General features: G+C 36.3%; 2 protein-coding genes across 5 annotated transcripts in view; one reads left to right on the top strand and one right to left on the bottom strand.

Moving 5' to 3' along the window:
• RAB3GAP1 (RAB3 GTPase activating protein catalytic subunit 1) overlaps positions 1 to 11034 on the top strand; it is a 29152-nt gene extending 18118 nt beyond the window's left edge. Inside the window, exons 17-25 of one of the 2 annotated variants that reach the window (XM_026108738.2) lie at positions 94 to 471; positions 2559 to 2696; positions 4265 to 4492; positions 5015 to 5111; positions 5201 to 5304; positions 5402 to 5517; positions 6729 to 6831; positions 8408 to 8428; positions 9769 to 11034. In XM_026108738.2, the coding sequence (XP_025964523.2) occupies positions 94 to 471; positions 2559 to 2696; positions 4265 to 4492; positions 5015 to 5111; positions 5201 to 5304; positions 5402 to 5517; positions 6729 to 6831; positions 8408 to 8428; positions 9769 to 10011 (1428 nt within the window). In that variant the 3' untranslated portion in view covers positions 10012 to 11034. The remainder of the gene's footprint in view (positions 1 to 93; positions 472 to 2558; positions 2697 to 4264; positions 4493 to 5014; positions 5112 to 5200; positions 5305 to 5401; positions 5518 to 6728; positions 6832 to 8407; positions 8429 to 9768) is intronic. The other variant, XM_026108740.2, reaches the window with a different exon arrangement.
• A 1120-nt stretch (positions 11035 to 12154) lies between these two features.
• ZRANB3 (zinc finger RANBP2-type containing 3) overlaps positions 12155 to 27996 on the bottom strand; it is a 56178-nt gene continuing 40336 nt past the window's right edge. For all 3 annotated transcript variants that reach the window (XM_064514618.1, XM_026108735.2, XM_026108736.2), the window contains exons 10-22: positions 26783 to 26902; positions 25949 to 26068; positions 25256 to 25435; positions 24795 to 24947; positions 23709 to 24171; positions 21808 to 22011; positions 20879 to 20970; positions 20591 to 20692; positions 17655 to 17797; positions 16270 to 16413; positions 15010 to 15403; positions 13308 to 13439; positions 12155 to 13065 (exon numbers count right to left, since the gene is read on the bottom strand). In XM_064514618.1, coding sequence (XP_064370688.1) covers positions 12967 to 13065; positions 13308 to 13439; positions 15010 to 15403; positions 16270 to 16413; positions 17655 to 17797; positions 20591 to 20692; positions 20879 to 20970; positions 21808 to 22011; positions 23709 to 24171; positions 24795 to 24947; positions 25256 to 25435; positions 25949 to 26068; positions 26783 to 26902 — 2346 coding nt within the window. In that variant the 3' untranslated portion in view covers positions 12155 to 12966. The remainder of the gene's footprint in view (positions 13066 to 13307; positions 13440 to 15009; positions 15404 to 16269; positions 16414 to 17654; positions 17798 to 20590; positions 20693 to 20878; positions 20971 to 21807; positions 22012 to 23708; positions 24172 to 24794; positions 24948 to 25255; positions 25436 to 25948; positions 26069 to 26782; positions 26903 to 27996) is intronic.

The following is a 27996-nucleotide window of genomic DNA, read 5'->3' as shown; positions in this document are numbered from 1 at the left end:
TTTTGGTAACTCTTCAAGTTTCTCTGTGATGGTGTTTCCATTAGATAAGTAATTGCTAAACCTTTTTTTTTTTTTTTCCCTTTAACTTGTTAGATGTTAAATTGTTGTATTGAAAGAAAGAAAGCAAGGGATGAAGGGAAAAGGGGGAACACATCTGATCGTTCCCCTGGTGGTTCTTCTGGTGATGCTGGAAAAGGAGCAGACCACTCTGGAGAAAATCCAAAGGAGACTGATAAAGACAAAGAAGTTGGCAAATCTTGGGAATCGTGGAGTGACAGTGAAGAAGAATTTTTTGAATGTCTGAGTGACACAGAAGATCTGAAAGGAAATGGGCAGGAAAATGGAAAGAAAGGAGGAGCAAAAGAAGGCAACAAAGAGTCTGTTAATGTAAAACCAGAAGGTCGTCTACATCCACACGGAAAGCTGACGTTGCTTCATCCGGGAGAGCCTCTCTACATTCCAATAACACAGGTTAGACAGCAGGAGCTGAACAGGATGTGTGACAGGACTGTCATGTAATATGACTCATTCTTAGGATCGTGAAGCTGTATCTGGTTTGTAGTTTATAGCCTTATTTATTATTGTTGCTACATCTTTTCAGGTTATGACCTCGTTTTCCTCTTTTTTTTTTCTTTTTTTTCTTTTTTAATTTGATGAGGCTGTTTAAACTGAAAATCTCACATGCTGTGTGTTATATTTGAGGATGAGCCCCCTTACCAAATTTCAGTCAAAACATCTTTTTATTTAATTGATGAGCATTGAGTTGTCTTGCCTACCTTAAATTTGGATTTCCTTTTATTTCCAGCTCCTGAGGCATCTTGCATCCCCTCCCTATTTTATTTCCTGTAAAGCAGGAACTGCCATGGCTCTTTTACCTAGAAATCAAAAGTTTTGTAGTTTCCAAACCTGTACTGCAGGACAAACATATAGAAGCTAAATGTAGGTTGCACAGGCATTTTCTGAATTTTGAGTGTTCATTTTTGCAACTCAAGTATGTTCCGTTTCAAATATGTTCAAGGTTCACTGTAGGGAAGTAGTTTGCCCTGAAAATTCAGTCCGTGGCTGTGTGCTTCCAAAAAAAGAAAATTGTGTTAGTTACAGTGAGCTCTGTATACGAGCTGAAGACAATAGCTTTCTCTTAATTTTATATATACATATGCGTATACATACAGGGGCACGTGTATATGTGTATATATACATACATGTATATACATCTGTATATGTGTATGTACGTGCACATGTGTACACGTATATATTGGGTGTTTCTGGAATAAAAAAAACAATTACCAAAATCTGGTGTTGCGAAATTGATCTTGGTGACTGAAGAAGTTTCCAAAATAAAATCTAAAATACCTTTTTAGCTGGAGCTAAGCAGATATTTTTCATGCATCTTCTACTGGTTTTATGAATTTTCTCCATATTGCTTGATGTGCAGTCATAATATGCATATACAGAGCTCTTCTGTAAAGGATATCTTTAGTTTCCAAATTGTAACGAGAAGATTCTGGTTTTATCATAGTATGTGGATGCAGTTAGGTCTGGTGAGTTGGTAGTATATGCCATCGGAACATCTTCAAGCTGTCAGCAGTGGCTTCTGCCTGTCCTGGCAACAGGAACTTGTGCTACTTTATGGTTGCAGAGTTGCACTGAATGCTGTAATCCAGCTCCTCCACCCCAAAATTGATTTCTCTCTTCTGTAAGCATGCTTTTTGATGCCTCATTTTTAAGATATTAATGTCTTTGACACAGAGAATTTTTGGAACTTCTCTTCATTTGATACAACACATTGGGACTCTGTGTTTGCTCATCAGAGTCAAATCAGATTTCTAGCTTCTAACTAACTGACTGGAGTACTGGATCAGTTTTGCTGATGTGATATATTTTATTTTATTATTTTTATTATTTTATTTTTTACTTAATTTATATATCTAAGTAAATGGCTGCAGTAATCAGTTTTGGGTCCCTTTATCTGAAGCAGGCTTATCATCAATGGACTAGCAATTTTCTCTGCCATACTTTCTTGTAGAGTGGCTGGGGACGAAAGGAAGCTATGGTGTCAAAGGAAGTAGTTTTAAATCAGCCATGCATGGAAAATACAGTAGCTTTTCATTCATTTGAAAAATTATTTTTAACAAATGTTGTTTTGCGTGGGTAAAATGTATGAGCAAAGTGTGTTCAGGCACAATGTGATCAATTAATTATGTGCTGACACTATCAATGGCAAAAATTCTATATTAATTTAGTGGATTTTTATCCACCTAAACAAAATAGGATCATGCAAACACTTCCTGGGCTCCATCTCATTTTTGGTGCTTTAATAATATATCTTTATATAGTTACTTTATTCTCAGTTTGCATCCTTCTTAATTTCTGTTTATTAGTGTCCTTTTTAGATGCACGGTTTTAGGCTGAACTGTGTAAAAGGTTTAAGCTTACAGTTACTTCATTTCCGTACAAATGAAGTTTTTGGTGACAGAGAGGCTTTCAGCCACTTCTTCCTTAATCTCTCCTAGACCTAGCCCCTATTATTTGTAAGCTTTTCTCTTTCCGTGTTGCAGGAACCAGCACCCATGACTGAAGATTTGCTGGAAGAACAGTCTGAGGTACTGGCAAAACTAGGGACGTCAGCAGAAGGCGCTCATCTTCGGGCACGCATGCAGAGTGCCTGCCTGCTCTCAGATATGGAGTCTTTTAAGGTAACACTATTTGAAGAATTCTCTGAGACTGCTTTTTCTCTTAATTAAATTACCCCTCTTGCTTGTGTTCAACAAATTTGAAGGCTTTTGTGAAGGTTTTGTTTTTTTCCCTCCCCAAAACGGTTTCAAAATAAAATTGAAAATAAAAACCTGTTGATAAAATGCTTGTAGCATTTCAGAATCTGTGAATATCTGATCTCTTACACTGTAACATTCCAGTGAATTTGGACATCATCTTATTTGTACGTGATTCCCTTAAAAAAGAAAAAGACAACATTCAGTTGAGAATTAAAACTCAGACCTGCCTGTACAAAATGATGTCAGGAGAAAACTGAACATCAAAGTTCTGAATCAAAATTGGATGTCTACCCCCGACCTTGAAGCTTTCATTTGATGTCTGTCCCTTCCCTGCACTAACTACTGTGTCCAGCCTTGTAAAAATACACCTTTTAATCAGACTCCAAATGGAGAAGGTGTCAAGGTAGTGTAAAGAAAAAAATCTGTGTGCATAATTTTCGAAATGCCAATAGATTTTAGTGGGGTGATAGACATTAACTTTAATGTACAGATGAAGTCGTTTTGTTGCTTAGGAAGGGTAAGGTGTTAGTATTTAGAAGTTCTATACAGCTTTTCATGATATTGATCTGGACTAGATGTGGTTTTGAGTAAACTGCTCCATTTCTGTGGTGAACTCCGCACTCCACAGAGGGAGCTCAGAACACGTATACTGCTTTCACCAGAAGATCTCAAGACTACAAAGACTTGAGATTCTGTCATGAAGTAACTATATATATTTTGAGTGGATTATTGCAGTGTTGCTTTGTATGACAAGGATACAGATGTACTGTACATCAAGAATATTGATAGCACATATCAACATGAACTTATTGGCAGTAATTCATATGCATATTAGATAGATGTAGCAGTTCTAAATTACTTGCAGTACAGAAGTAAAAGCTTGCAGTAGGAATACAGAACCCATAATTTGAAGGGGCGGTATACTCTTGATAGGTCCTTTGCGTAGATAGCTGGGTTTCCTTATGTTCTAAACCTTCAGCCACATTTATTTGCATTGATGCTGCATCTGTGAAGGGTTTTTGTTTGCCTAAGAAGAAAAGGTGAAATTTGTTATTGGGGTATTTATGTATGAAAGTCAGTTTTGGAAGCATATTCTTGGTGCTTTTATGCTTGGGCTGTTTATCATAGGTATCTATTGCATGCATTACATGTCCTATAGAGCCTTTGACTTAACAGTATAATTTTGAGCTTGCCTGAAGTAACTGGTAAATGTATTGGTTTGGGGACTAAGAGGAAGGTTTCTTTGTTTTCCTTGATTGTGTGGGTTCCCCGCCTCCCCTTCCTCCCCATTTTGGTTTGTATTTACTTTCTCCCCTCAGCCTCCCAGGTCCTGTTCCTAATGTACAATTTGATGATTGTGAACCAAATTCCCTGAGTTCTTGGCTTCTAGCCTGTGCTCTGCCCACTAAACCCCATTGCCCTGCTACCCAGATTATTACATGTTCATAGGATTTTTCAGGTACAAATTTTTTTTTTTTTACAAATTCCAGGCAGCTAATCCTGGTTGTTGCCTGGAGGACTTTGTGAGGTGGTACTCCCCTCGAGACTACATTGAAGAGGAAGTGGTTGATGAAAAGGGGAATGTAGTAATTAAGGGTGAGCTGAGTGCCCGAATGAAGATTCCCAGCAACATGTGGGTAGAGGCCTGGGAGACAGCCAAACCTGTCCCAGCTCGGAGGCAGAAGAGACTCTTTGATGACACTAGAGAAGCAGAGAAGGTAAAAGGCTCTTTGGCTGGTGATAGTCTGCTCTGCGATGCTTGTACAAAACTTACAGCAGCCTTTATGTCTTCCTTCTGCAAGATTTTAACATGTCATTGCACTGTCTTCGTAGAGGTATTAAGCTGTTCTGTAAATGGTCTAGTGTTAATTAGAAATACTAGCTGACATACAGCAGTGTTTGAAATATTTGAAGTACTTAGATTCTGGAACATAACTTTACAAGGTGTGTTACTTAGGTGGTACTTTAAATTATTAATAGGTAAAACAGTTTTTTTTTGTCTGCGTATGCATTATGAAACTAAGTGTTCCTAAAACTCCATGATTTTTAGTTTCTTTCGTAAGCTACTGGGACTGTAAGCAATCACTGATGTTTCATATAACAACTACCTTTTGAGTCCTGTCTTGCAATGATGTTCCCCTCTTGATACTTCTCCAACATAGGTACTCATCTTTCATAGTTAACTTTATCTTTGGGAAGCAGTTTTGAGCATTAATGTGTTAAATTTTCTAATGTTATAGGTGCTTCACTATCTTGTAGTTCAGAAACCAGCTGACCTTGCAAGGCATCTTTTGCCTTGTATCATCCATGCAGCTGTACTCAAGGTAAAGGAAGAAGGTAAATAATGTTTAATAAATCATTAAGATGTTTTAGGATGAACACTGATGCAATAATTAAAACCTTTTTGTTTCTTTTCCTCCTAATAGAAACACTAGATGATATCTCTTCAGTTAAGAAGATTATTAAGCAGATAATATCCCATTCCAGTAAAGTTCTACGATTCCCAAATCCAGAGGACAAGAAATTGGAAGTAAGAATTTTACGCTAGCTAAGGCTAAAAACTCGGTAGATTTGCACAGTGTTCATGGAAGCACTTAAAGAATGTCTTTTTTATTAAACTCCTACAGGAAATCATTGCTCAGATTATGAGTGTGGAAGCAATCATTGCCAGGGCCAGGTCTCTGAAAGCAAAATTTGGGGTGGACAAATCTGAAAATGAGGAGCAGAGAGAAGATTTACAAAGGTGCAATGTTTTTCCTTGTTTTTCCTCTGATTCTTTTTTGTTGTCTCAAAATTTAAGACAGATGGAAATAATGATTTTACAAGTCTTATCTACAAATTGTATTGCAAAAGATACTAATGAATCATATTTATTAGCTATGAATGTTAGGTTAACCTATCCCTAGCCTACTTAGAGATGTGATCTGTGGCTACCCTAAGTGCCCATCTAACTATCTCTTTGAAAATGTATGTCTGATACAGATTTTTTTAATGCAGTCCGTTTTTATCTAGATGCTACCAGAGATTTCATATCTTTTTTATTATTAATGTATGTAAAAGATGCATTTGCTGTACATTGTTACTGTCTAGTTAAAATTAGAAGGGCTAGGAATTTAATATTTTCCATAATTAATATGAAAATGCCGAAAGGAATTACTTTCTCCTCTTCTAGTCTCCTTACTAATTTGAAAGCTCTTACGGAGGAACCATATGAATGAAAAGTGACTAGACATGTCTCATTGCTTTACTACCTGCTGTCTGATTATTTATTTATTGCTTAAACTGGGTGATGGTAATATGTCAAATACACAGGTTAACCTCTTGTTGCTGTGCGAGAAGGAGAGCTGGCTGCTTTTGTTGTTAATGTTTGGATTTTGGAGGAGTGGTGTCTGACTAATGCAATGTCTTTGTGCTCAAAAAATTTGTCATACTGTTGCTTCTGTGTGGCTTAACCCACTTACACTCCGTGTTGAACTTGGCAGCCAAATTAGGAGCCTCAGCTGCATTTACAGTTACCTGAGTGAAGTAGGTCGTTTCAGAGGCTGACTTGCAGCCTCGGTGTTAACTGGCTCCTGCTGCTGGGGTTGCAGTGTGAGCAGTTGTGTAAGCTGCCTTTCCTGACCTTATCCGGGAGGATACTTTGTTCAGGTTAGCTTTGACCTATGTTAGCTGTGAAAAAAAACAGCTACTTATATTAGCGTGAAAGAGCAAGCAACAAGGGAGGAGGGAGTAACTGAAGGCTGAGGGGAGGCTGCTCTTTAGCCTAGAGGAAAGTGAGTAAAGGAATGAAAAGGCAATGATAGTGGGAAAGGTCTGCATTCTGCGTGAAGAATGCTATGTGGAGATCTCTGGGAGTCTTCACAAGAAACACTCCCATTTTTTTAGATTAGAAAAAGGGGTATAGCTGAGAACTTACGCATTCAATCTTTTCTTTTTAATAACTTGTGCCATCAGATTTGTAAACTGTCTCCTGGAGCAGCCAGAAGTGTCCGTTGTTGGTGCAGGAAGAGGACCTGCTGGTAGCATCATTCACAAGCTGTTTGTGAACGCTCAGAGGGTAAGCCGGAGTTCTTGGTCATTTTTACTAGTGCTTCTAATTTAAAAAGTATGTGGCAACTACTTATGATATGGTACCAGTTTACTTTGTATACAAATATGCATGTATTTTTTACAAATGTGCTTGAGTTCTTTGTAATGTTCAAAATGATTTTTGGCAATAACAGAACCTTGCAAGAAGAAAAAAGAGTAGAAGACCTGGGACATGAAATATTGGCAGCAGCTGAGTAGATAGGTGTCCCTGATATTTGATTTACTTCAAATGATAACATCAGTAGTATTATTATAGCACAAAAACTTGGGATTTCATTGAGTTACAGAATATATGCAACAGCACAGCAGGAACAACCAAGTGAGTGTGCTGATTCTTTCACATAGGAATGTAGAGGAACACATTTTAATGTTCAGTATTACAGATGGCTGACTTTTTAGACTGAGGTTTATACTTGGAATACTTGACATTTCTTCTGTGGAAAACTAGTGTGGTTAGGAAGAGTTTCAGGCTTTTTTTTCCAGTACTACTCCATTTTCAGTTTACTTGTTGCCAGGGTTGCATCTGTTTTCTTGAAATCTTCCTCTAGTCTATACTCTTACAAACACTCCCTTTTTGTCTTAAACAGTGATATTTTTGTAATGATGAGCTTTAAAGTATTGATTTTTTTTTTTTTAACTTCTTGGACTGCAGTGAACTGTTTCTGTCAGAATTTCACCTGTTCATAGTGTCAAATTATCTTAACAAAAATTTAATTAAAGTAATAAAAAGGTGGCATGGTGTTGCAGACATTTTAGAGCCTGAAATCCCAATCACTAAATCTTTAAAGTAGTGATTTTGAAAGTTGAAGTAGGCACTTTAAAGATGTGGATTCTTTTATAATGATCCATATTTTGCAACTCAACATAAAAAAGACCATTCTGAAAAATGGATCATGCTTATTCTGAGAAGCAGAAAATTAGAACATCTGTTGTATCCTTAGCAGAACTTGAGTTTGTAGGGAAAATCTGTTTGCAAATCTCAACATGTAAGTCAGCCTTAACTACAGACACTTCTATAAAGCTTAACACCATGTAACACTATGTCAAGCATAGGCACTTGCTTTTTTAATGCAGTTTTGTGCTTTCAAAGTTGAATAGAAGTTTCTAATGTTAGTGTTTGATGAAGATGTATGTAACTTCTATGGTTTTGTTTCTTTTGGAAGAGCAATTAGTAAAGCTAGGTTATAGATACCTCCCGCTGGTCACTTGAGAGACTTCTTATAGGGACAGGAGCTACAAAACCCCTCCTTGTGTTTAGTTTACCAAGAATTATTTTAGCAAAAAGCAGTGAGGTAAACAGAAATTGAATGTCATCCTTGTTCGTTACCTTTTGAACCTAGACTTTTCTATGTAGGTTGTATAAAATGCACTATTATATTCTCAAAGTTTCTCATGGAAGATTATGACAGCAAACGCATGCTCTTGGAAGTAGAGTGCATGATGTCTCTTAAACCTACAGTCTCTGTCTAACCTCTTGTGAGTCATCTCTGACTTGCCTTTGTTTCTACCTTTCATCACTGGTTCTTTTCTCATCCCTTTTCAAGCTGACTGAATCTTCTGATGAGGTAACCAACTTTGTCCCTCATTTCCCACTCATCTTCCTTAGCTGCATAGAGTCAAACTTTTTGGTAGATATTGTATAACAGCCTGATTTGGTTTGTACTGTTGTCCACATATTAAGCATAAAAATAATTTTGTGTTTCTGGACTGGTTTCTCTTCATTCACAGACTTTTTTTAGAGCCTAACAGGTGGTGAAAAGAGACAGAGAAATCTTAAATAAAAATAAAACAATTAAACATTTCTTCAAGTGAATGTTAAAATTGCCTGATGCTGGAATATGTGGTCTTACCTTTTTTTTGCTCTCTGTTGCAACCACTGTTTTTTATTTGTACTGAACAGCCCTATGTTTAGGGGGGAGGTAGCGACTGCGTAGTATTATGTGAAGGTCATAATCTAGAGGCCACCAAAACCATTGAGATACCAACACTTACTAAAGTTACTAAACTTTTCAGACAGAGATCCAGAGGGGTTTTGTCAAGGAGAACTGTGTGAAGAAACAGCACAGGAAATATCCTCTGTTGGTTTTCTAGGCCTGTTCTTGTGGGAACAACTAGCACTCGTCCCTGGTGCTCTGCGCTGTGACAAAGGTGTCAAAGCCCACCGGCACAGGGGAGAGAGGGGCGGAGGCAGAGGTGCAGGCGGCAGCATGGGGCATGAGGGTCGTCCTGTGTATGCTGCCCCTGCTGATTTTTGGTTGTGTACATTGAAATTGGGACCCTACTGGGGTACTGGTACATATCTGTAATTGGGAAATGCGAGTGGGCTGACTGAAGAGCAGGCGGGAGCTGGAGCACGCTGGCCCCTTCCAGTGCTCAGACGGAGCCGTTGCTGCCAAGTCAGTGGGTGCCGATGGAACTCGCACTGTGTTTCATTTGCTCAGTGATGCTGGTCTCAGCAGGCCTCTCTTTGCCCATGAAAAAGCACATAGCAGAGTGGTATCTTGAGTTTGAAAAGGCAGTTGACTTTTTGTCAAGACTCTAGTAGTAGCATTGATTCTTTTTCAGAGGAGGCTGACTTAGACTTTTGTGTAGCCATGAGGAGAAGCAGGAGCCCTGCTTGAGAAGAGGGGCATTTTGTCTAGTCAAAACCCTTGCTTCACACTGTCAAAAATATGAAGCTTAAATTTGGCTGAGCTTACCATCTACAGCTGAAGGCTCTTGCATTTGATTGTGCGCAGTTTATTTCTTGACATCCCATTAGTGTCTTGCTCTGTGTACACATGAAGCGTTTTGATGTGTTTACCATTTCTGATCTTCCCCTTGCCCCAGCCCTTACAAAGTATTTTCTGAATCCTAATGTTAAGAAACAGCTTGTCCTGTAATTATACCTCTGCTTTTATTTAAGGCTTCTACAGTGACGCCGCTCGATGACGAATCGAGGCGCTCAGGTTCGTCAGATGAGCGAAGACTCAATACAGGAGCTGTCTCAGATTTCCCGCCACCCACAGGTCGTGAGGTTATTTTACGCACAACTGTCCCCCGGCCCGCACCTTACTCTAAACCATTGCCCCAGCGCATGTACAGTGTGCTTACGAAAGAAGATTTTCGACTTGCAGGTGCCTTTTCAGCAGATACAACATTCTTCTGATGTAGCTAGCTGTTATCTTGTGTGTCTTCACAAGTAGAAAGCTGTTTGTTTTCCTTTAGGGAAGTTAAAATTTATAGACTGATCTGGTTTGTGGTGAGGAGAAAACACTGTCATGAGTGATTGAGAATAATACTCCCAAGGATAGAGTTGAATTGGCATCTGAGAAGGATGCCTGCACCAACCTTAACTTGGATGTTTAGAACAGCTTCACAAGTAGTTTTAATCAGACTTAAGGAAGAAAGTCAAGTAATCTTCTCCCTTTGGACAGAGGGGAAAACTTTTTTTTTTGCATTAGCTTGTTAAATAACAGACATTAATGGGCTTTATGCAAATACTTCATGTTCAAATTTATGCAGATGTGCTGCTTTAGTTCCTAATCAGACTTTATATGATGTTAGTCTACTTAGTGATGTGCAAACATTAAATAATTTGTATTTATTGCTATCACATGAATATTGAGCTTTTTTTTTTGCTTGATCACTAAGTTGCAACTGCTTATTTTTAAAATCTTGATCTTGTTTAAAGTATACAGTAAATTCTAGTTTATGTTAAACTTCTGATATTGCAGCTGTTGTCCAAAAAGCTCGTCTGTCTTGGACACTCCTCCCAAACACTGAAATAAATAAATATATTTTCAGATGTAACTGGATCTTAAGCCTAATGTGCAAATAGCCTTAAGTGGATCACTAACAATTTTGGACACTTTATATCCTTCCCTGCATGCAAGGGCCAAAGCTGTATGTAAATTATATGTACAGAGGTGTTTTACTTTAAGCAACTTATTGATATTTATAGAGACCTTTTGACATGTGTACTACATCTTTGATCTGTTAAACATATGATAAAACAATTCCATCACATGCTGTAAACTAACCCTACTGGATATCATGCAAACAGTATGACTATGTGCCAATGTTGCTTTACAGTGATCTTAGTGTGCTTTGGTCAGAATCAGCAAAAGATCAGAGTTACATTGCAAATTGAAATGTAAAAATAACTAGAATAAAAATAAATCTGAACTTATGATTGGCTCTCAGACTTCAGTTACTGGTAATGGTGTCTCAAAATATCTTTTAAATGTCATACTTGCATAATTTTACCTAGGAACAGAAATGCTTGTGACTATGACCATATTAAGTATAGAAAGGTAAGTTTTATCTCTGTAGGGGCCCAGGTATTACCCTGCAAGGATGGTGGGTAGAATGTTGCTCTCAGATAAATTGTATCAAGTAGAAATACATTTTTCAGGATAAAGTTTTCTTCACAGAAAATCTTGCCAGAGGATTTTGTTCTCTAGGTTTTTCATGCATTTCAGCTGAGGCAATTCCTTTATTAGCTTGGGGAGGGTGTTTAACTGTCTGCCTTCTTAAAAAGGAGTTGCACTAAGCTAATTAGTAAATGTTTTCTTTAACTGAAACTTATTTCCCTAGTCTCTTGTTTTCCTCCACTGCTGATATGTTGTCCTAATCTCTTAATGAATTTTGCATTAAAATCTAGTTTCTTCTAAAGGCTGTATAAATTTAAAAATCCTGTATCTAGTGATCAGGCTATCATCACTTGGTCTTTTAAACTGCTGAATGGATAATTCATTATATCAGTCATATTTACAACATATTCAAACTTAGTATTTGGGTTTTTGCTGAAGAGAGTCTACCAGTTTTACCACATGTAAAAATGGTGCAGTCACAAACTACCTGTGTTAATCTGTACAAAAGGCTGACAAAAGAAGTGTTTAAAACTCTTTTAACATTTTCCTCATAAGTATAAGCTCAAAAGCTTTTTGTAATTAGATTTACTCGAAATGGCAGAATCCAGTAGCACTTTTAGAAATGCCTTTGTATACTACTGCTCACTTATGAACCTACTACTGACCTGATGGCATACATTGCTTTTTTAATTCTCACCCTTTCCCATTAGGTGTTTCTGGCTCTGGCTCTCTTCCTCCCCAGGGGAGGTGCATCTGGCAGCAGAGGCAAGGTAAAACTGTTTTTTTAAAATGAGACTTTGGTTTTCACTGAGAATGAAATATACTCAACCACCAATCTTTGCAAATTACTTAGAGAATCTGCTGTCATTCACTGCTTGCTCCAGTTCAATCCTGCTATGTTTTGAAATATTAATCTATTATAGAAACCACTAAAAATTACTAGAAAAAGAAATGTTTTTATTTAAAGTAACCTGAAAGCCACTTAAACAGTCCAAAATAACAAGACTTCAGAGATGCTGGTTAAACAGAACAAGATAGTTACGCTGTGACTACAGCATTTTCACAGAAATTAGTTTTACCTTTGAAGAAATAAGAAACAATGGATATTACCAAGTATTGTGAATTACATTTTAAACACAAGCTGTTTTAAAGAAAAGGTGATTTCAATAAACATTAATTTTAAATGCCCAGATTTTCTGAAGTCAGATCCAATGCGAATAATAGGTCTTTCATAGCTGATTAGAGTATTTCCAAGACTTCTATTCATCTGTTTTGTGGGTATGATACAGTTATTTTAGAGAAGACAAATCAATTATGCTATTTTGTCGTAATAGAGATCAGGGCCTGTATTTCCTCTGGTAACTTAGATATCTAAATTTAATTTTTTTTTTTTGGTTCAGATATTAATCTCCTCTGTCCCCCAATACACTTGAACACTATAAAACCAACAAAAGTTTCAGCAGAATTTCCTGCAGTTCTTACAGGTGCACCTACATTGTAATAAGAAAATAGTAATACACTGAAGTTGCGTTAATGTTATACCCAGAAATTTAGCTCTTAAATCACAGCTCTATAAAAATATTTCCATGATCAAGTGCTATGCAATCCTCCAAGGTCCTTTCAAAATGGCATAAATGCTTTACTTTCAGTTCCATTTTTTTTCCTCTTAAAAGCATGATAGACTATATATGGTTTTTAATCAGTGCATAAGGAAAAGTGAAGTAATATAAACTGAATATCTTGCATTTTTACATCTTAACAAAAAATTTTGTGATATCGCAGCCATACTTTGTAGCTAAAGAACGTCTCTTCATTTGACTTCTTTCTTTAGCTTGTTTTGCAGTTCTCTGCAAAAGAGAAAGATGCATCTGTTCAGTAAATATTAAGTTGCTAGGCAACAGTATTTTACAGGGAAGGTATTAGCTCTCAGGTTTGCATAAAATGCAGATGTGTTTATTAAGGTGACATTTTCCCCATCCTGATTAAACTGGTGTATCATAAGTACTGGAGCGCACAGGTACTGCTATGATGCCCATTACACAACATTTGCACGGGAGGAGATAGATAATGAATTTCTGACAGTACCAACCTCTTTGTGGCAGACTGTGCACAGAGTCTGAAGGTTTTCCAGGGAGCACTGTCCTCCTCCACTATAAACCGGTTTGATATGATCCACCTGCCAAAACTGGCCTTCTGTTGGGTTCGTTATAATTTCATTCAACTGCAGGAAAACAAAGGACATGATAGTGGAAGCGTTAAATATCCCTCCCGAACTACATATATTCTATAGTAAAAACAAGAAAATAGTTCAGGAAAGTAGCTATTTATAGTTTTCAATTGAGAAAACAAAACTGATTTTAAACCTATGTTCATTATAAACAGTGATGATTTTTCTTTTGCAAGTTCAAACAGGTGTCAGCAGAATTTATTTAAACAGTTTGGAACCGGTAACTTCTGAATGAGGATTTCAACCCTTAAACGCAGCAACTAAAACAATATTTTAGTTTCAAAATACAAATACCACTACACAGGAATGTTCTCTGTTCCTGCTCCATTGCCTCCAAGTCAAGGAAGCAGCAATGACAACCAGGAAAGAATAGTGTCAGTTTTTAATGCATTTTGAGGAGACAGTGCTGTGATAACTGACTTTTGTAAAGCTCCTTCTGAACATTCTGCAAAGTAGGAACAACCCAGTTTAGTATGCTGGTTAGCTTCTTGTGCAGTTAAGTTATAATTACATCCCTTATTGGTTTAATTTAATACAGTGTTCCTCAGTTCTGTCTGTATATTGGCAATTATTCTGTTTTTTTTTATCCCAGAAACAGCTTCATCTGGTCCTAGGTGAAGTTATCCTTTGAAATAAGATTAAAACTCGTACATGCAGTTGCAATTGAACAGGTATTTTGACTATCTGATTGGGTACCTTACTGCCTATTTCATTCTCCTTGTCAGTGTTTTTGGATGCAAGCATGGACAACACCCTGTGGGACAAGGTGACCGTACAGTACAACAGCTGCTCTTTAGTCGCTGCCAGCATACATGCTCTTACTCTGTAGTAAATACTAAATAATTGTGCCTCACTCCCCTTTCATTGGTGCACACACCTATTACAGGATAAAAGCGTGCACACTTTCAGTTATCAGGAAGCATCTTACATGCTTAAGTCACACCACTTGCCACAGACAGTATGCTCAATATGGACACACGAACAGTATTTGGTTCTTAAGCATTTGTTTCATACCTACAAAGGCTACATTGCAGAGAACAAGGGAAATTCCACATGCTAAACACACTGTATATCCAAAGGAGAACGCAGAACTAATACTTTGGACAATGTCCATCTCCAAAATATTTCTGAGAAATCCCCCATTCCACTCAGCGGTAATAAAGCCTTCTGTGTACACAGAACGAACATCGATTTAAAATGTTTACATCGCAGCTATGCAATATTTTCAAATCGACTACTTCCAATCTTAAATTGTATTTCATAAACATGCACCTCATTAAAGTGCATTCCAAGTAAAATCAATTGCAATATTTACATCCCTAAGGAATCTTCGGACACCTCTCTCTCAGGGATGAAAAATGTGTTACCAAGACATTTCTTAAGAGTTTCTTTGTTTTTTCCTTATTCTGTTGGTGCAGTGTAACCCTCTATTTTAAACTTGTAAGAACAACATTTTGGATTTCTCTGGTAGCTAATAATTTGCATTTGACAAATGAAACAAAATAACTACGTACTACAGGAATATGCAGCTTTGCTGTTACTGCTTAAAAGCCAGTATTATTACCTGCCCTAGGGGGAGGTGAGACATCCAAGAACTCTCCAGAAGTTTCTTACGCTGACTCTTCGGCGCATCTCTGATACTGAGATAAAGCTCCTGGGCGTTCTGACTGCAAAACTGGCAAACACCGCGTTCAATTTCAAACACTTTAGTCCTAAGGTAGCTCTGACTAGAGCGAATCGAGAAGTCCTCCTGGCACGCGTGAGAGCAGAATCGCGTGTCCCAAGCCGGGGCCTGGCAGCCTTGGCCAGGCTGAACCGTTGGCTGCTGACAGCTGAGACAAAGTGGGTTCCCTTTGCTATCCAGAGCCTGCAAATAGCCTTTGGATGGGGAGGAACCTTCACCTTCAGCCTGATCTGAATGAAGAACTGAAGGATCTTTTCCATTTTCCACAAGCAACCTGTTCAGAGAAAAGAGTACAGCTACTAATAAAGCACGAATTCAAGTATACAACTCAGTAGTTTTTATACAAAGCATACGTCCATTTGGTATTTTGCAGAAAAAAAAAAATCTATTTCAATTGAAAGAATATCCTACCCAGGTTGATACCTCCACAGTGCAGTCTCTTTATATTATGTTTCCATTTCAGCAAAACTTGACAATAAAAGGGAGAGGTTTTTCTTTTGCATATTTTACTGCATTTATACATGTATGCTAAAATATTAGCTAAAATAATGCTCTATTTATACAGAAATGGTCGTTTCTATCAGCTATGCATACAAATAAACATAAAATGTTTCAGCCCCTCCTTTAACAGAAGTAAAAAGTCAAAGAAAGCTTCCTGTTTTGTCAAAGCAACTTTTATGGCTACCCATCAACTTCCTACTCTAAGCAAGGTTTCCACATACTTTACCACAAGCCAAGATACAAACTGGTTGTGATAAAATTTTTTCCAAGGGCCTTTTATGGATAGAATTTTCTTATTTTCTCCCTCATTATAAATTATGAAGCAGAATAGAAGAAAATCTGGTGTCCCAAATTTGCTGTCGACCTCAGAAGCAGGCGTGAGCTAAATCTCATGTTTCCCTAATAATGCAGCTTACTTTCATGTTTCATTTTACCATACTCAGTTAATTAGCACTTACATCAGTAGACAACAGATGTAATCTGTTGTAAGAATAAAACATAGCCCACCAGCACTACAGTAATCTTCTGATCTAAACACTGCACCTCAGCAAGGTAAACAGTCATAACTAATTATTTTGCTCCCTCAAAAAAAATTTATGGAGAAGCAGTTTAATCACTGTATTAGATTAATAAACTTACTCTGTGGAATGACCAGTTTGTTCAATAGAAGCATCTTTATTCTTCAGACAAACCCTACTTTCTTTGGAGATGAGACGAACGCTGCCACCACTGCTGCTAGCTTTGCTAAGTGAGGCTGCTGCAACATCCTCCTTGGTCACATACCTAAAAATTCAAAATTCTGTCAATATACTTGGTATTGTATTACAAAAGCAACACTCTCCCTCAGAGAATATCCACACTCATCTACAGCAAGATTGATACTGCATATTCTTTTAAAATATTCCTTGGTTCCCACATGTCATATGAATAAAGTTTGGTGAAAATGTGCTTCTCTGTAATACTTCCACATTCCATAAGATACCTTTTTCCAAAAACAGCTTCAGCTCTATTCAGCGAATAGATAGGTTGTTTTACATAAACCATAATTAAAAAGGTGAAAGTGATTTGATATTGCTTGAAATTGAAATCTGAAAGCCATTTTGTTTCATTTAGATGCAAGTATCACTGATATTCTAGATAATATGGGAAACTTTAAAAGCTCTGGAGGACTCCTTACTCAGTTTATCTTTGAACTTGCTTCTTTATTTTATTGTGAAATCATAGTAAACACCAGCGCTCTTAAAACCCTTCGTTCTGGTTATTCTTCAAAACACTGCTATTCAGGCAACTTCTCATAAATATACCTTCCCTGTATCATACTAGATGCTAAACCCTATATACCACCTTAGTGGTATATAGTTAGATTTTTCTTGTATTTTATGGAAGGAAACAATCAAGTATCAGATTAAGAAACACTACTGAACTTCCTGCTACTTATCCTTCTTATATTACTGGAATTACAAGCTCTGCTATTTACTTACTTGAATTCTTACCTACTGCCAAAATATAGCCACCTTGGAGAATATAACGGTAGGGATTCAGAAGAAAAATCAGATTTTAGATAATTAGTAGAGGTGCCTTGGTGTGTAAATCTGTACGCCTGAGAAGTTTTGCAAAGAGCAATGACAACACTGAAGATGCAAATATACATCAGGGAAAAGAGTGCCATTATCAGAGAAAGGAACAGAAGTGGGAAGAAAGGTAAATTTAGATCTTAACAAAGATTAACCACTACCACTTTTCAGTGACACCAGCAAGGAAAACAGTGGTTTTAAGAAATGTCATCCATAGAGGACAGAAAATTATTTAAAGAAAAAAATGAATATGAGAAGGAGTTGGAGTAGACTGTGAATTCTGAATAAAACATTGTGTCATTGATGGCAACTAGTAATTTATTCCTATTTGCAGGCATAGAAAGACAAGAAGATATATTTTGACCTTACTTTTATTTTGAACTAAAAGTTACATAAAATACATCAAGCTTCTTGCAGCAGTTAATAAGAGGAAGGAAATGAAAACCATACCTTTTTGTGCAGCTAACCACCGACTGCTTTTTAGACATCTCTTCTGCAGCAAGAATAGGATTATAAAATATCTCACCACTTTTTCTGACAATTCTCTGTTTCATTGCTGTTAGATGACTCCATTCTTTCACAAATCTCAGTATCTGGTAGAGAATGCTATTGTCAGCAACATAAAAGGCATTAAATGGAAATATTTAAATACAGTGAAAGGGTGCTATAAAATTTCTATATTCAAAATTGGATGGAAAAAGCTGGCATAATCAGAGACAGTCCCTTCAAGTCATTTGACACATACACTAAAAAGAAAGAAAGTAGTAAAGAAAAAAAAAAACTGTCTGAAAAACCTAGATGGCTACAGCATTATCTACAATTCTAGTTTTGCTGTGATAGCCATGTTGATCCAGAATGTTGAACGTAAAGCACGCTCCCTAATCGGAATAGTTATGCCAGAAAAACTGACAGCACAGAAACCACTGTATTGGCAAGACTACGTTTTCTCCAGAGAAATATCTTGACCCACAAAAGCTGGAAATGGCCTTTATCAGTCTAAGGCATAGCATTACAAGAAGGGATTCTGGAAAAAGCCTCACATAAGCCCTTCTTGTACAAGCAAGACTTTGCTAATGGGAAAACAGGGAACAGAGTTTTCTTATGAGAGCCATGTCTCTGCTGCACTAAGCCTTTCAGAAGAGCACAGTTCACTACAGTGATTTTAACAAGATTTACAAGTGAGTTTATAGACCATCTTTCTTTTTTCCTCTAACCTTCTGATGCATGTTTAACACTGGATTAACAATTTGTAGTGTACACGCTGTAAGGTCAGTGTAAAAGACTTAACCATAGGTAAACTCAAAGAGCTGTTCTATCCAATTAGTTATCACCCTATTTTCTCAATAAATGTTCCAACTTGTAAAATTCTCACAGAATCACCGACGTATGTGCAGTAAGGCTATTACATTCCTTTACAATATTACAGTGTCAGAAAACTCATATACTTAATAAAAACTATTATAGTAAATTAGCAATTAATGAGAAAGCAGATTACCAAAATATCTTAGAATTATGCACATTTTTCTGTCGATACTCTCATACTCTTTTTTGTGGCATTCCACTGAAGCATACCGAAAGATCTATGACTATCAAGTAGAGATATGCTTTATCATCGAATAATCAAAAGACAACAGTTTTCTCCAGCTGAACTTGCAATTCAACTTCTTTCACAGCAATCTCAAACTGACACATCCACAGGTCCTAAGGAAAAACTGATGTACTGTTAAACAACATACTCCAGAAGGGAAACTGAGAGTATAGCATAATACCGAACACCTTTCCTTATTTTGCATTCAGAATTTGAAAGAAGCTTAATAAAATAAAGAGGCTCAGAGGAACTTCGTTATTTCTGGTACTTAATCTAAGACATCTTTACAGGCTGGGAAGCCACATAAACTGAAGCTGCAAACTGATATAAATGGTATGATTAATAGATTTCCTCAATAATAACAACTACAGAAAACTCAGGAAGTGAGGGGAAAAAAAAGTGTTCCTACATGGGAATTTAGAATTAATGAACTGACTGCTCACTTGAGGATGTGTGTAGGGGAAAAAGGATTTCACCCCACCCCATCTCTATTATGGAAAATAACAGAGAGTAATAATATAACAACTGAACCAGTGTAGTTAGCTTTGTTTTGGCTTCCCCCCCCCCCCTTCCATTCTTTTCTTCAATCTTCTCCTTCAGTGACTCAAAACAATCTTTAATAGTCAGCACCAAGCTGTTTTTGAGCAAGGACTGTTACTTGTGACAAACCATAACATTTTTGCTATGGGAAGAACAAATATATTTCTCAAAACAGACTTAATTGTGACTTCAGTTTTATGCAGGAACATACATCCTCACAGCTCTGCCTAGTAGAGACAGCATGAAACTAATAAAGTTTAATGTAATACATCAAGTGTATTTCTGAGGTTGTGGCTAGACTCATTAGATTTTACCTTTCTTACACTTGCCCCATTTTAGAGGCATATTCTTTACCAAAGCCAACTCAAAATACACCTGCAGTAGGTGAGCTGAGCAAAATTGTTCCTGCTTTCAAAGTCTGACTTACAAGGAACCAACAGCAGGGGGACTTCTGCCTTCTTAATGTGTCTTTTCAGTCTGGCAAATAGCTGTGAAATCTTTTTTTGCAAAATCTGTACTACGCATTATCATTAGCTGCTTCACAAGAGTGTTGGTACCATCAGTCAGGTATCTGTCCCATGAATCTGAATTCAAGTCTTGCTGGAGAACCTACTAAAAGAATCAGTTTCGTTCCTACATGATATATTTTGATTTTCCAAGTTACATTTCTCTTTAAATGGCAGAAACTTAAGAAAACTATTCTAAACAGCTAACATTGCACAGCTGATTTAAATTCTGGATTTCCTTAGAGTCCTTGGTTCGACAGTGTTAATATTCTCTTTAAATGCCGTTATGGATGTAATCTTTATTACAGAAGTTAGAGAAGCTACATGTCTCAGTGTACGTGCACCCTACACCGATCAGAACATTCTGTCAGAAGCGTGGAGGCCTACCCAGAGCTGTAGCTCTGACACAATCTAGCACATTTCTATTCACAATGTGCCACATTTAATTCATAACCTTTAAAATGCTATTTTGTTGACTTACAAATGTTAGTTACTAATCCTGTAAATGAGAAATTAAGTGATGCCTACTTGCTTCCATCTAAAAAACTGTTAACAGGAGGGAGGTATGATAATTTGCCAAAGTAACAGACTGCATAGTTAATATTCATATCAACATTTATAAGATCTGTTTGCATTGATGAAACTGTGCCTAGATCCCAAGCCCTGAAACAGAAAGTGTTCTGCATTTATTAAGAAAAAAAAGCATTCCAAATTAAATATTATATTACTGTTACAATAAAATTTGTTCTTACCAATGAACGATTTTGTTTTTGCTGGAAAGTCTCTGGTAAATCCTCCCAGTTATCCAACTGTATGTCCAATGGAATGAAATTATGATTCAGTGGTTCACCATCCTGGACAAGGAAACAGTTTTGTTTACAGATGCAGTGTAGTACAATCTAGAGAAAAAAAACTTGTTTTTCAAATGGATTATTCTCCCTTCCAACCAAATTTAGGCCCCAAGGTAAGATGTTTCAGAAACAGGTGATTAGTTACAGATGCATGATAATACCACAGATGCATGTGTTTTTCAGTATTACCTTTGTATAGAGGTGAATTCTATCAGTATTCCTGCTTGCACAGAACATAAGCCCATCATATACTGGAAACATATTTGATTTACCTACATCTTCTATAAAGAGAAATAAAATTGAAATTAAGAAAAAGTTTTCTTAAATCTTTCATGCCTAGGTTAAAACACTTTGATAGAGGTTTACATGGTACTTAGTTCAATAACATGATTCAAATATAGATATATTCATGGTGAATTATACTTAACTATCTGCTATCAGAGACCTTTAGTTTTCCCTGTCATTCATTCATTTCACTCAGTCTACTCAGATGTTAAAAGTAATATCATACCTGTCTTTTAAGTTCTCTCTGAAACTTCAGTTTTGTGTACACGCAAAAACACTGTTGTATGAACACTGTAAAACTTTTTTTTTCCAATTTTTCAGAAATTATGGAACAAAACCCAAGAGAATATATATGAATAACATAACTAGGTTTCTGTATCTAATTCCAGAACAACATGACATCACAAGATCCACAGCTCAAGCAGCAAGATGTTAAGATATTTGAACATTTTATTTTTCCATTTCTCTTCAACTAACTACTGCTTGTTTTGCTCATGGCTGTCCTAGACACAAGTAAATACCATCATAAGCTTCAATAAAATTATACACTTTAACTTAAGATTCAGGGTGCCTAACTTGATAGATGTTCATATGCCAACCAAAAACTCCATAGGAGTTACAACTCAGGAGTTGTATGAAAAGGCTGGGTTCAGCCCTCTTGAAAATTCAATAGGCATCTTAAGCTAAAAATAAAAAGTCATGGGTTAGCCTATATACTTCTCTCTTTTAAATGTGTACTTTTTATTAAAAAACTATTCTTCATGTCAGTAGTATTTAATACAGTTTCATAGATATTATATTATGACCTTCACTTCATATATGTCACGCTTTACCTTCTTCACACTTTTTTTCACTTCCATTCTCAGTTTCAATAGCTTCCAGTTCACTGATATCGTCAGACTGCTGGGTTGCTGCTTCCACAAAATCTCTTCTGTCTTCTTCACTGCACACTGTTTTCTCTCCTATTCTTTTAGAGGCCTTTGATACATCTTCTTCAGTCTGGCTAATAGGAGATTCACAGTTTCTTTCAACTACAGCTAGAGAAGCAAGAAAAGTGATTGTTTATGTTTCCTGCAAAAACAGAATCAATATACGCATGGAGACAATATTATGTAATTGAAATACAAAGAAATCACATTTTATTTTCTAGTACTATTACGGCACAATCCCTTATGAGACTAAACAAATTAGACAGACTAATTTAAGCTAATTTAAGCTAAATTTTAAACCATTCATGTTTTAACTATATTGAAATAGAAGCTTCTAACTCCCTATATTTCTATTAAGGAAAAAAAAAAAAAAGGAAACTATATGGCATACTATTGTACAAATGCCATTATTTACTCAAGAGAAGCATGCATAAGTTTTCTCTTCCTTCTTTCTACCATATTTCTGAAATCAAAGCTCAATGGTGGTGAAATAAACTATTCTGATGCAAGAACTACTCTTGCTCATGAAGTGAGTGGTAGCTCTTGCTTCCCTAATGGTGGGGAGAGCCCACAGCATTTTCCAGGACTAGTTCCAGTCTTATTTGATCCACAGGAAATCAATGGCCAATTCAGTTCGGGGCTTTGTAAATGTGTGTCATGTAGGTAGGAATAAAAGGAGAAGGAAAGCTGCAGAACGTGGGTGGCTTTGAAAGTGTTTACTAGAACAGGGTTTACAGAGCTATGCAAAATGACTGACTTGGTCTGCCTGCCCAAATGCTCCCACTTTCTGGAGCAAGTGCAACACCAGACAGTGCAAGGATGTGGATGGATGAACCACCGAGAAGAGAGGCCAGGGTTCTGCACCTTCTTTCTCCTTTGCTGACGCCCGATATTATCACTAATGACTTCTGCAAATCAGTTTTATCACTCAAGTATTAGATGGAAAAAGAACAGTATTATAAGCAATAAGTAATGGCAAATATGCATCTCTTACATGCCAATTTTAATATCAGGAGAATAAACATACGGAACAAGATGTTCCATTTATGCAATTTCATGCACTCAGCTTAATGTCAAAATACGTACAATAAATATTGTGGTTAGCAATTACGTATTACACGCAGCTGTTGTATAGCATAAGCACACTAAGTAATTTCCAAGCATTGTTCTGTTTTATACTTGTGAAATTCAGAAGTTGTCCTTGAGATAGTATCAGAAGGGACTTACACAAGCATGCAGAGGCTTTAAAATGCCTCCCCCACACCCCCCAAAAGACAACCTTACTCCTCCTTTTCCTATTTAAGTGACATAAATATAAAAATGAAATTATAAAAACATGTTTTAAGTTTCCGGAAAGCTTAAATAAATTTAATAAAAGACATCTATTCTGACCTGTTGGAGAAAGAAATGTCATATTTTCAAAGTAATGACTCTCCTGACAAATATACCATACTAGAGTTAATAAAACATCTATAGACATCATCAACTACAGAAAAAAAATGTATCATTTAATTGGATTCAGAATAAATATTAAAATACTCTTGCTCACAGAATTTATATCCTTTTAATAGTTATCTTAATTTTCCATTTGTACCAAATTAGCATAGGCAACAAAGCCTCAGAGAAAGCAAAATTAAGAATTTATGAAAACAGATCACTTAACAGGTATCTGCTCACATCAAGGTACCATCTTCACAATTTGGCTGGATTTGTATTATGTAAACATTTAAAAAACTATAGTCTGTGAAGCAAATCACAAGTAGAACTGAATACGCATGCTTTTCTGTGCAGCACAGGTCACTTACCATTACTGCTCTGAGGACGATTGCACATTTCACAGTAAGAGAGTAATTCATTATTACTGTAAGTGCAAACATCACAGTGCCAAACTTTTTCTAGAGCCATGCTTTTGCTTGAAGTATTTAAGCCATGAGGAAGGACCTGATTGCTTTTTTCTGTAAACAAAGTGGTTTTTTTTCCAGCCAAAGAATTTTTCTTACTGAGGATGACTGGAGTAGATCCACTTATACTTCTTGATCTTTTAGCTTTAGGTTCATAGGTATTTTTATGACAAATTGAATCCACATCACTTATTCCTGTGGAATCCAGGTTTTCATGGTTCTTCTCTGCATCCTCTTCTTTTGTGACTTCAAGTGAATCTGAAGCAAGATTTAATGGTTCATTACAAGAAAATATTTTGCGTTTCTTCTCAGTGGAGGATTTTGGGGAAAAGAAGGAACGAATGTCATGCTGTCTTTCCTTTTCAAGCTAGGAAAGAGGAAGAAAAATGTAAACCCTATTTATAATTATGGCATCAGAATCTGCTAAAAATCATAATTTTTCTCCATTAACAGTAACCTCTATTAGAGTTAAATTTTGTTAAAAAACAGAAACAAAAGATAATTTCTTTTAACTAATGTAAAAAGCAATTCAACATTGCTCTCCTCTTTTCTAGAAAATATTCACAATATTCTCATCAAAATTCTGAAACAGCACTATCAGAGAACAAATACACAGAACTGGCGTACTATGTGCCTTTTCTGATGATGCCCCTTACAAGGAAAGGCTTTAAATGTGTTTCTTAGAACTACTGTATTGAATTGACTATTAATGAAGCTGTAATTTAAACAAAAATTGTCTGGTCTTGTCTGACCAGATGGGTCAATCGCCTAAAACATAAGGACCAGTCCATAGCCTGTAGATGACATTTACACCCAGCAGATTGCTTTCTCCAGCTTCACCTAAATTTTTGAAATTAAAATGGCATAGATTTTTCATTCCTTTAGTTTTTCTCTGTTAGTAAAGTTTGCAGTATACACAAAGCATAAGTGAACAAGTTAGATTTTTTTTTAGTGAAAGAACACTGAAAAAACAAAAGTCTTGAGTCTTACATGTGTAAATAAAAGTTCATTTCTGCAATCTTCCAGACTTTCATTTGGGGTCCAGGTTTCAGCAAAACTCAAAAAATCCCACTTCTCCTTATCACCTTCTTCAGCCTGTATTTTCTCTTTCTTGCCATTCAAGGTGCTGCCTGTAACTTTGGCCTGCAGAAAGAAGACTTGCATAGAGTTTCCTAGGAATGCCGTATGCATGTTGTATGCATGTTGGAACAAATTTAGCTTTCTAAATTTACTCAGTTTGCTTCTCTTGCAATTCAGCATTTGTAAAGTCAGAAATTCAGTAGTAATTCAAAATAATAATCATTTTGGTAACTGGCAATTCTAGGTGCATCAGTCTGCCTAATACTAGGACAGTGCTCTAGAAAAGAAAAATAGCATTTAAGTGCAAGTGCCAAATTACATCTTAAACATAGTGAGCTCTTGATTATTTGGTTCTATTCCAGCACACGTACCTTACGATTCAGCATGGCCCACATAAGAGGATCCAGTGTTCCTTTTGCAATAAGGAAGTGAATATTTACAGAACTGCATTGCCCAATTCGATGTGCTCTGTCTTCTGCTTGCTTAATATGGCCTGGATCCCAATATAATTCAGCAAATACAACATGAGTAGCAGCAGTAAAAGTTAAACCCTAAACAAAATTGGTAAGTAGACATATTTTAGAAAAAAAGATTCTACACACAAACAACTGAATATCAGAAGTAAAAAAAGCAGCTATATGATGTCTGCACAAAACATTTTTATATGGGAGAGACCATCTGGATAAGAAATGATACACTGATTACTATCTTAAGCCTCAGGTAGATGTTAGTAAGATTCAGAAAATGTTGAAATATTCTGCAAATGCTGTACATTGCTTTTCATTGTGGAAGTAACATCTGTTTCTTATTAATCTGGTACTTTTAGAGCAACGTAATTTTCACTTATTATTCAAGTATGAAATGCTACTCTTTATCTTGATTTTGCTTAAGTAATTTCATGGAGGCTCAAAACAGTTTACATTGTTAGTGCAAAAAATGAATAAATGAGCCTGCAAAAGATACATTATATGAATTGCCTTCAATACATACCTTCAGTCACCAAGTGACTTTAATATTTATACTCTTTAAGTTTCTCATTTCACATATTTCCTTTTTTAACCTACCTGACCGGCTGCCTGAATACTCAAAATAGCAACCCGGGTGTCAGGATCCTTCTGAAACTGATTAACAAGATGTATTCTTTCTGCAGAAGGAACACTTCCATCTATTCGTATGTAGCGAGCCTATAACATATCATGATAGAGACAAAAATACAGATATCCCTGTCTATTTTGGGACACGATCACTCATCCCTCCTAATTCCACCCCCCAACACAGAAACATTTGTTCTATTCCTACTATAGGGATAGAAGTACATCTCATACCCTTTGTGTTACATCTAGAGAAGTGTAGATGTAGTATTCCCTCTTTACAAAAGGGGAACACAGAAAGAACATGGGCTTTTAAAATGGAACACTCTGCAGATGAATGTGTAATTCCATTGACAGGAGAAAATTCTTTAATTTCAAGCATTTGCAAAATAAGAGTTTACTATTATAAAAAAATTAAGCCTCTGTTCCCTAGCAATGGTTGACAGACCCCGATCAATAATACAGAGGTAGTTTGCAGACATTTTTATTGTGTTGGATTAAATGTTCAAGCAAGAGGATGGCATTCCGCAAAACCAAGAAAGGAAACAGAAGTACATTGATGGGAAACAACTAACTACAAAATCTATTCAATAACAATGTATCAAATAGATGCGAGTGTTTACTTTATCTCTGAAATATAAAACAGTTATGCAAAACTCCACAATCCTTTTAATTCAATGACATTGACTTGTATGTACTTAAACTCCATAAATGCCTGTATGCACAGGTAGTACCACTGAATTCAGATACAGCTGATTTGTACTTCTAAAGCTTAAAGTTGAGTATATATATATGTTAAGCCATTACCTTATTTTCTATAACAGCCTCTGTACACGCTTGAAGCATGCTTAAGTGGTGAGCAAAAACTAGAAACTTTAATTTGTCATTTTCAAGCATCATTTTGATATAGTCCTTTACTGCTCCTGCCTAGAGGATAAGAGAGTGAGTATTTATTAGACATACAAAATGTTCAAAAAGACAGTTTTAACTTTTATGTCCTTCAATGTCCTGTGATATGAAAAGGTAGAAGGCTGAATTATTTTTGTTATCCATTCTAAGACATTATCAAACACTAATGTTGGTAAGTATACTATTATTCAAATTCATTTTTTAAATAATACCATAAGTTTATGTCTTAACAGAGAGACCTATCTCATTCTTTTAGAGAAAAAAAGCTTTATCTACAAAAGATCAAGCAGTTAGATGCCATTTCTTCAGGATCAAGATGTAAATAAAAACATTTTAGTAAAAAAAATTATTATCTGACATTAAGTCATATTAGGGAAAAAAAAAAAGATTCCTCCCCGTAAATGTATTTTAAATGGACAACGTAACATTTAATTAGAACTTCTGTATCTCGATCCCTAAAGGCACATACCAAAACTGAAAGAATAATCTAGTTACTTTCATGATACTGTAATTACAAAAAATTGCTCTATTTAAAGATTCATACAATTCTTTCGATTCAAATATCATTTTCAATATCTTCTATAAAAACTATTACAGTAATAATGATGACAGTTACTAATAAAATTAATCAGTGATCAATGGTTCATGCAGTATAGCAGTCCTCAAACTTCTTTTTCTCTTTCAACCTCCTGTTTGAAAATGGTTAAAATGGGTAGGGGAGACACTAGAAAAGCAGGGAAGAAAAAGCCACAGAACCAAGCAGTGATATTTTTAAGATAAGGAGAAGAAAAATTTGAAGTAGTTGGTCAGATTCTCAGCTCTCACTGATCTGCAGCCTGCAGAACTGACCTTCTCTAAAAACAGCTATAAAGAAGCCTGATAGGCTAAAAGGTAGGTGTGTAAAAACCTGATTACTAACTTATTTTCCTCACATCTTAGGTTATAGCAGTACAGAAGGAAAAAAATGAACATGGGGTCCCATTTGATAAGAAAGAAAGAGAGCAGCTAGCAAGGATTACTCTGGTGTTTCTATCCTTGGGGAGAACCAGCGCTGATGGAACACAAGCTGCGTAAGGGCTGCACCAGCAGAGTCCTGTAACACAAGCCAGCTG

The sequence above is a fragment of the Dromaius novaehollandiae genome, chromosome 7 (genome assembly GCF_036370855.1).
Source record: "Dromaius novaehollandiae isolate bDroNov1 chromosome 7, bDroNov1.hap1, whole genome shotgun sequence".
In the NCBI taxonomy this organism is placed as follows: Eukaryota; Metazoa; Chordata; class Aves; order Casuariiformes; family Dromaiidae; genus Dromaius; species Dromaius novaehollandiae.
This window is presented reverse-complemented; position numbering and strand designations above follow the sequence as displayed.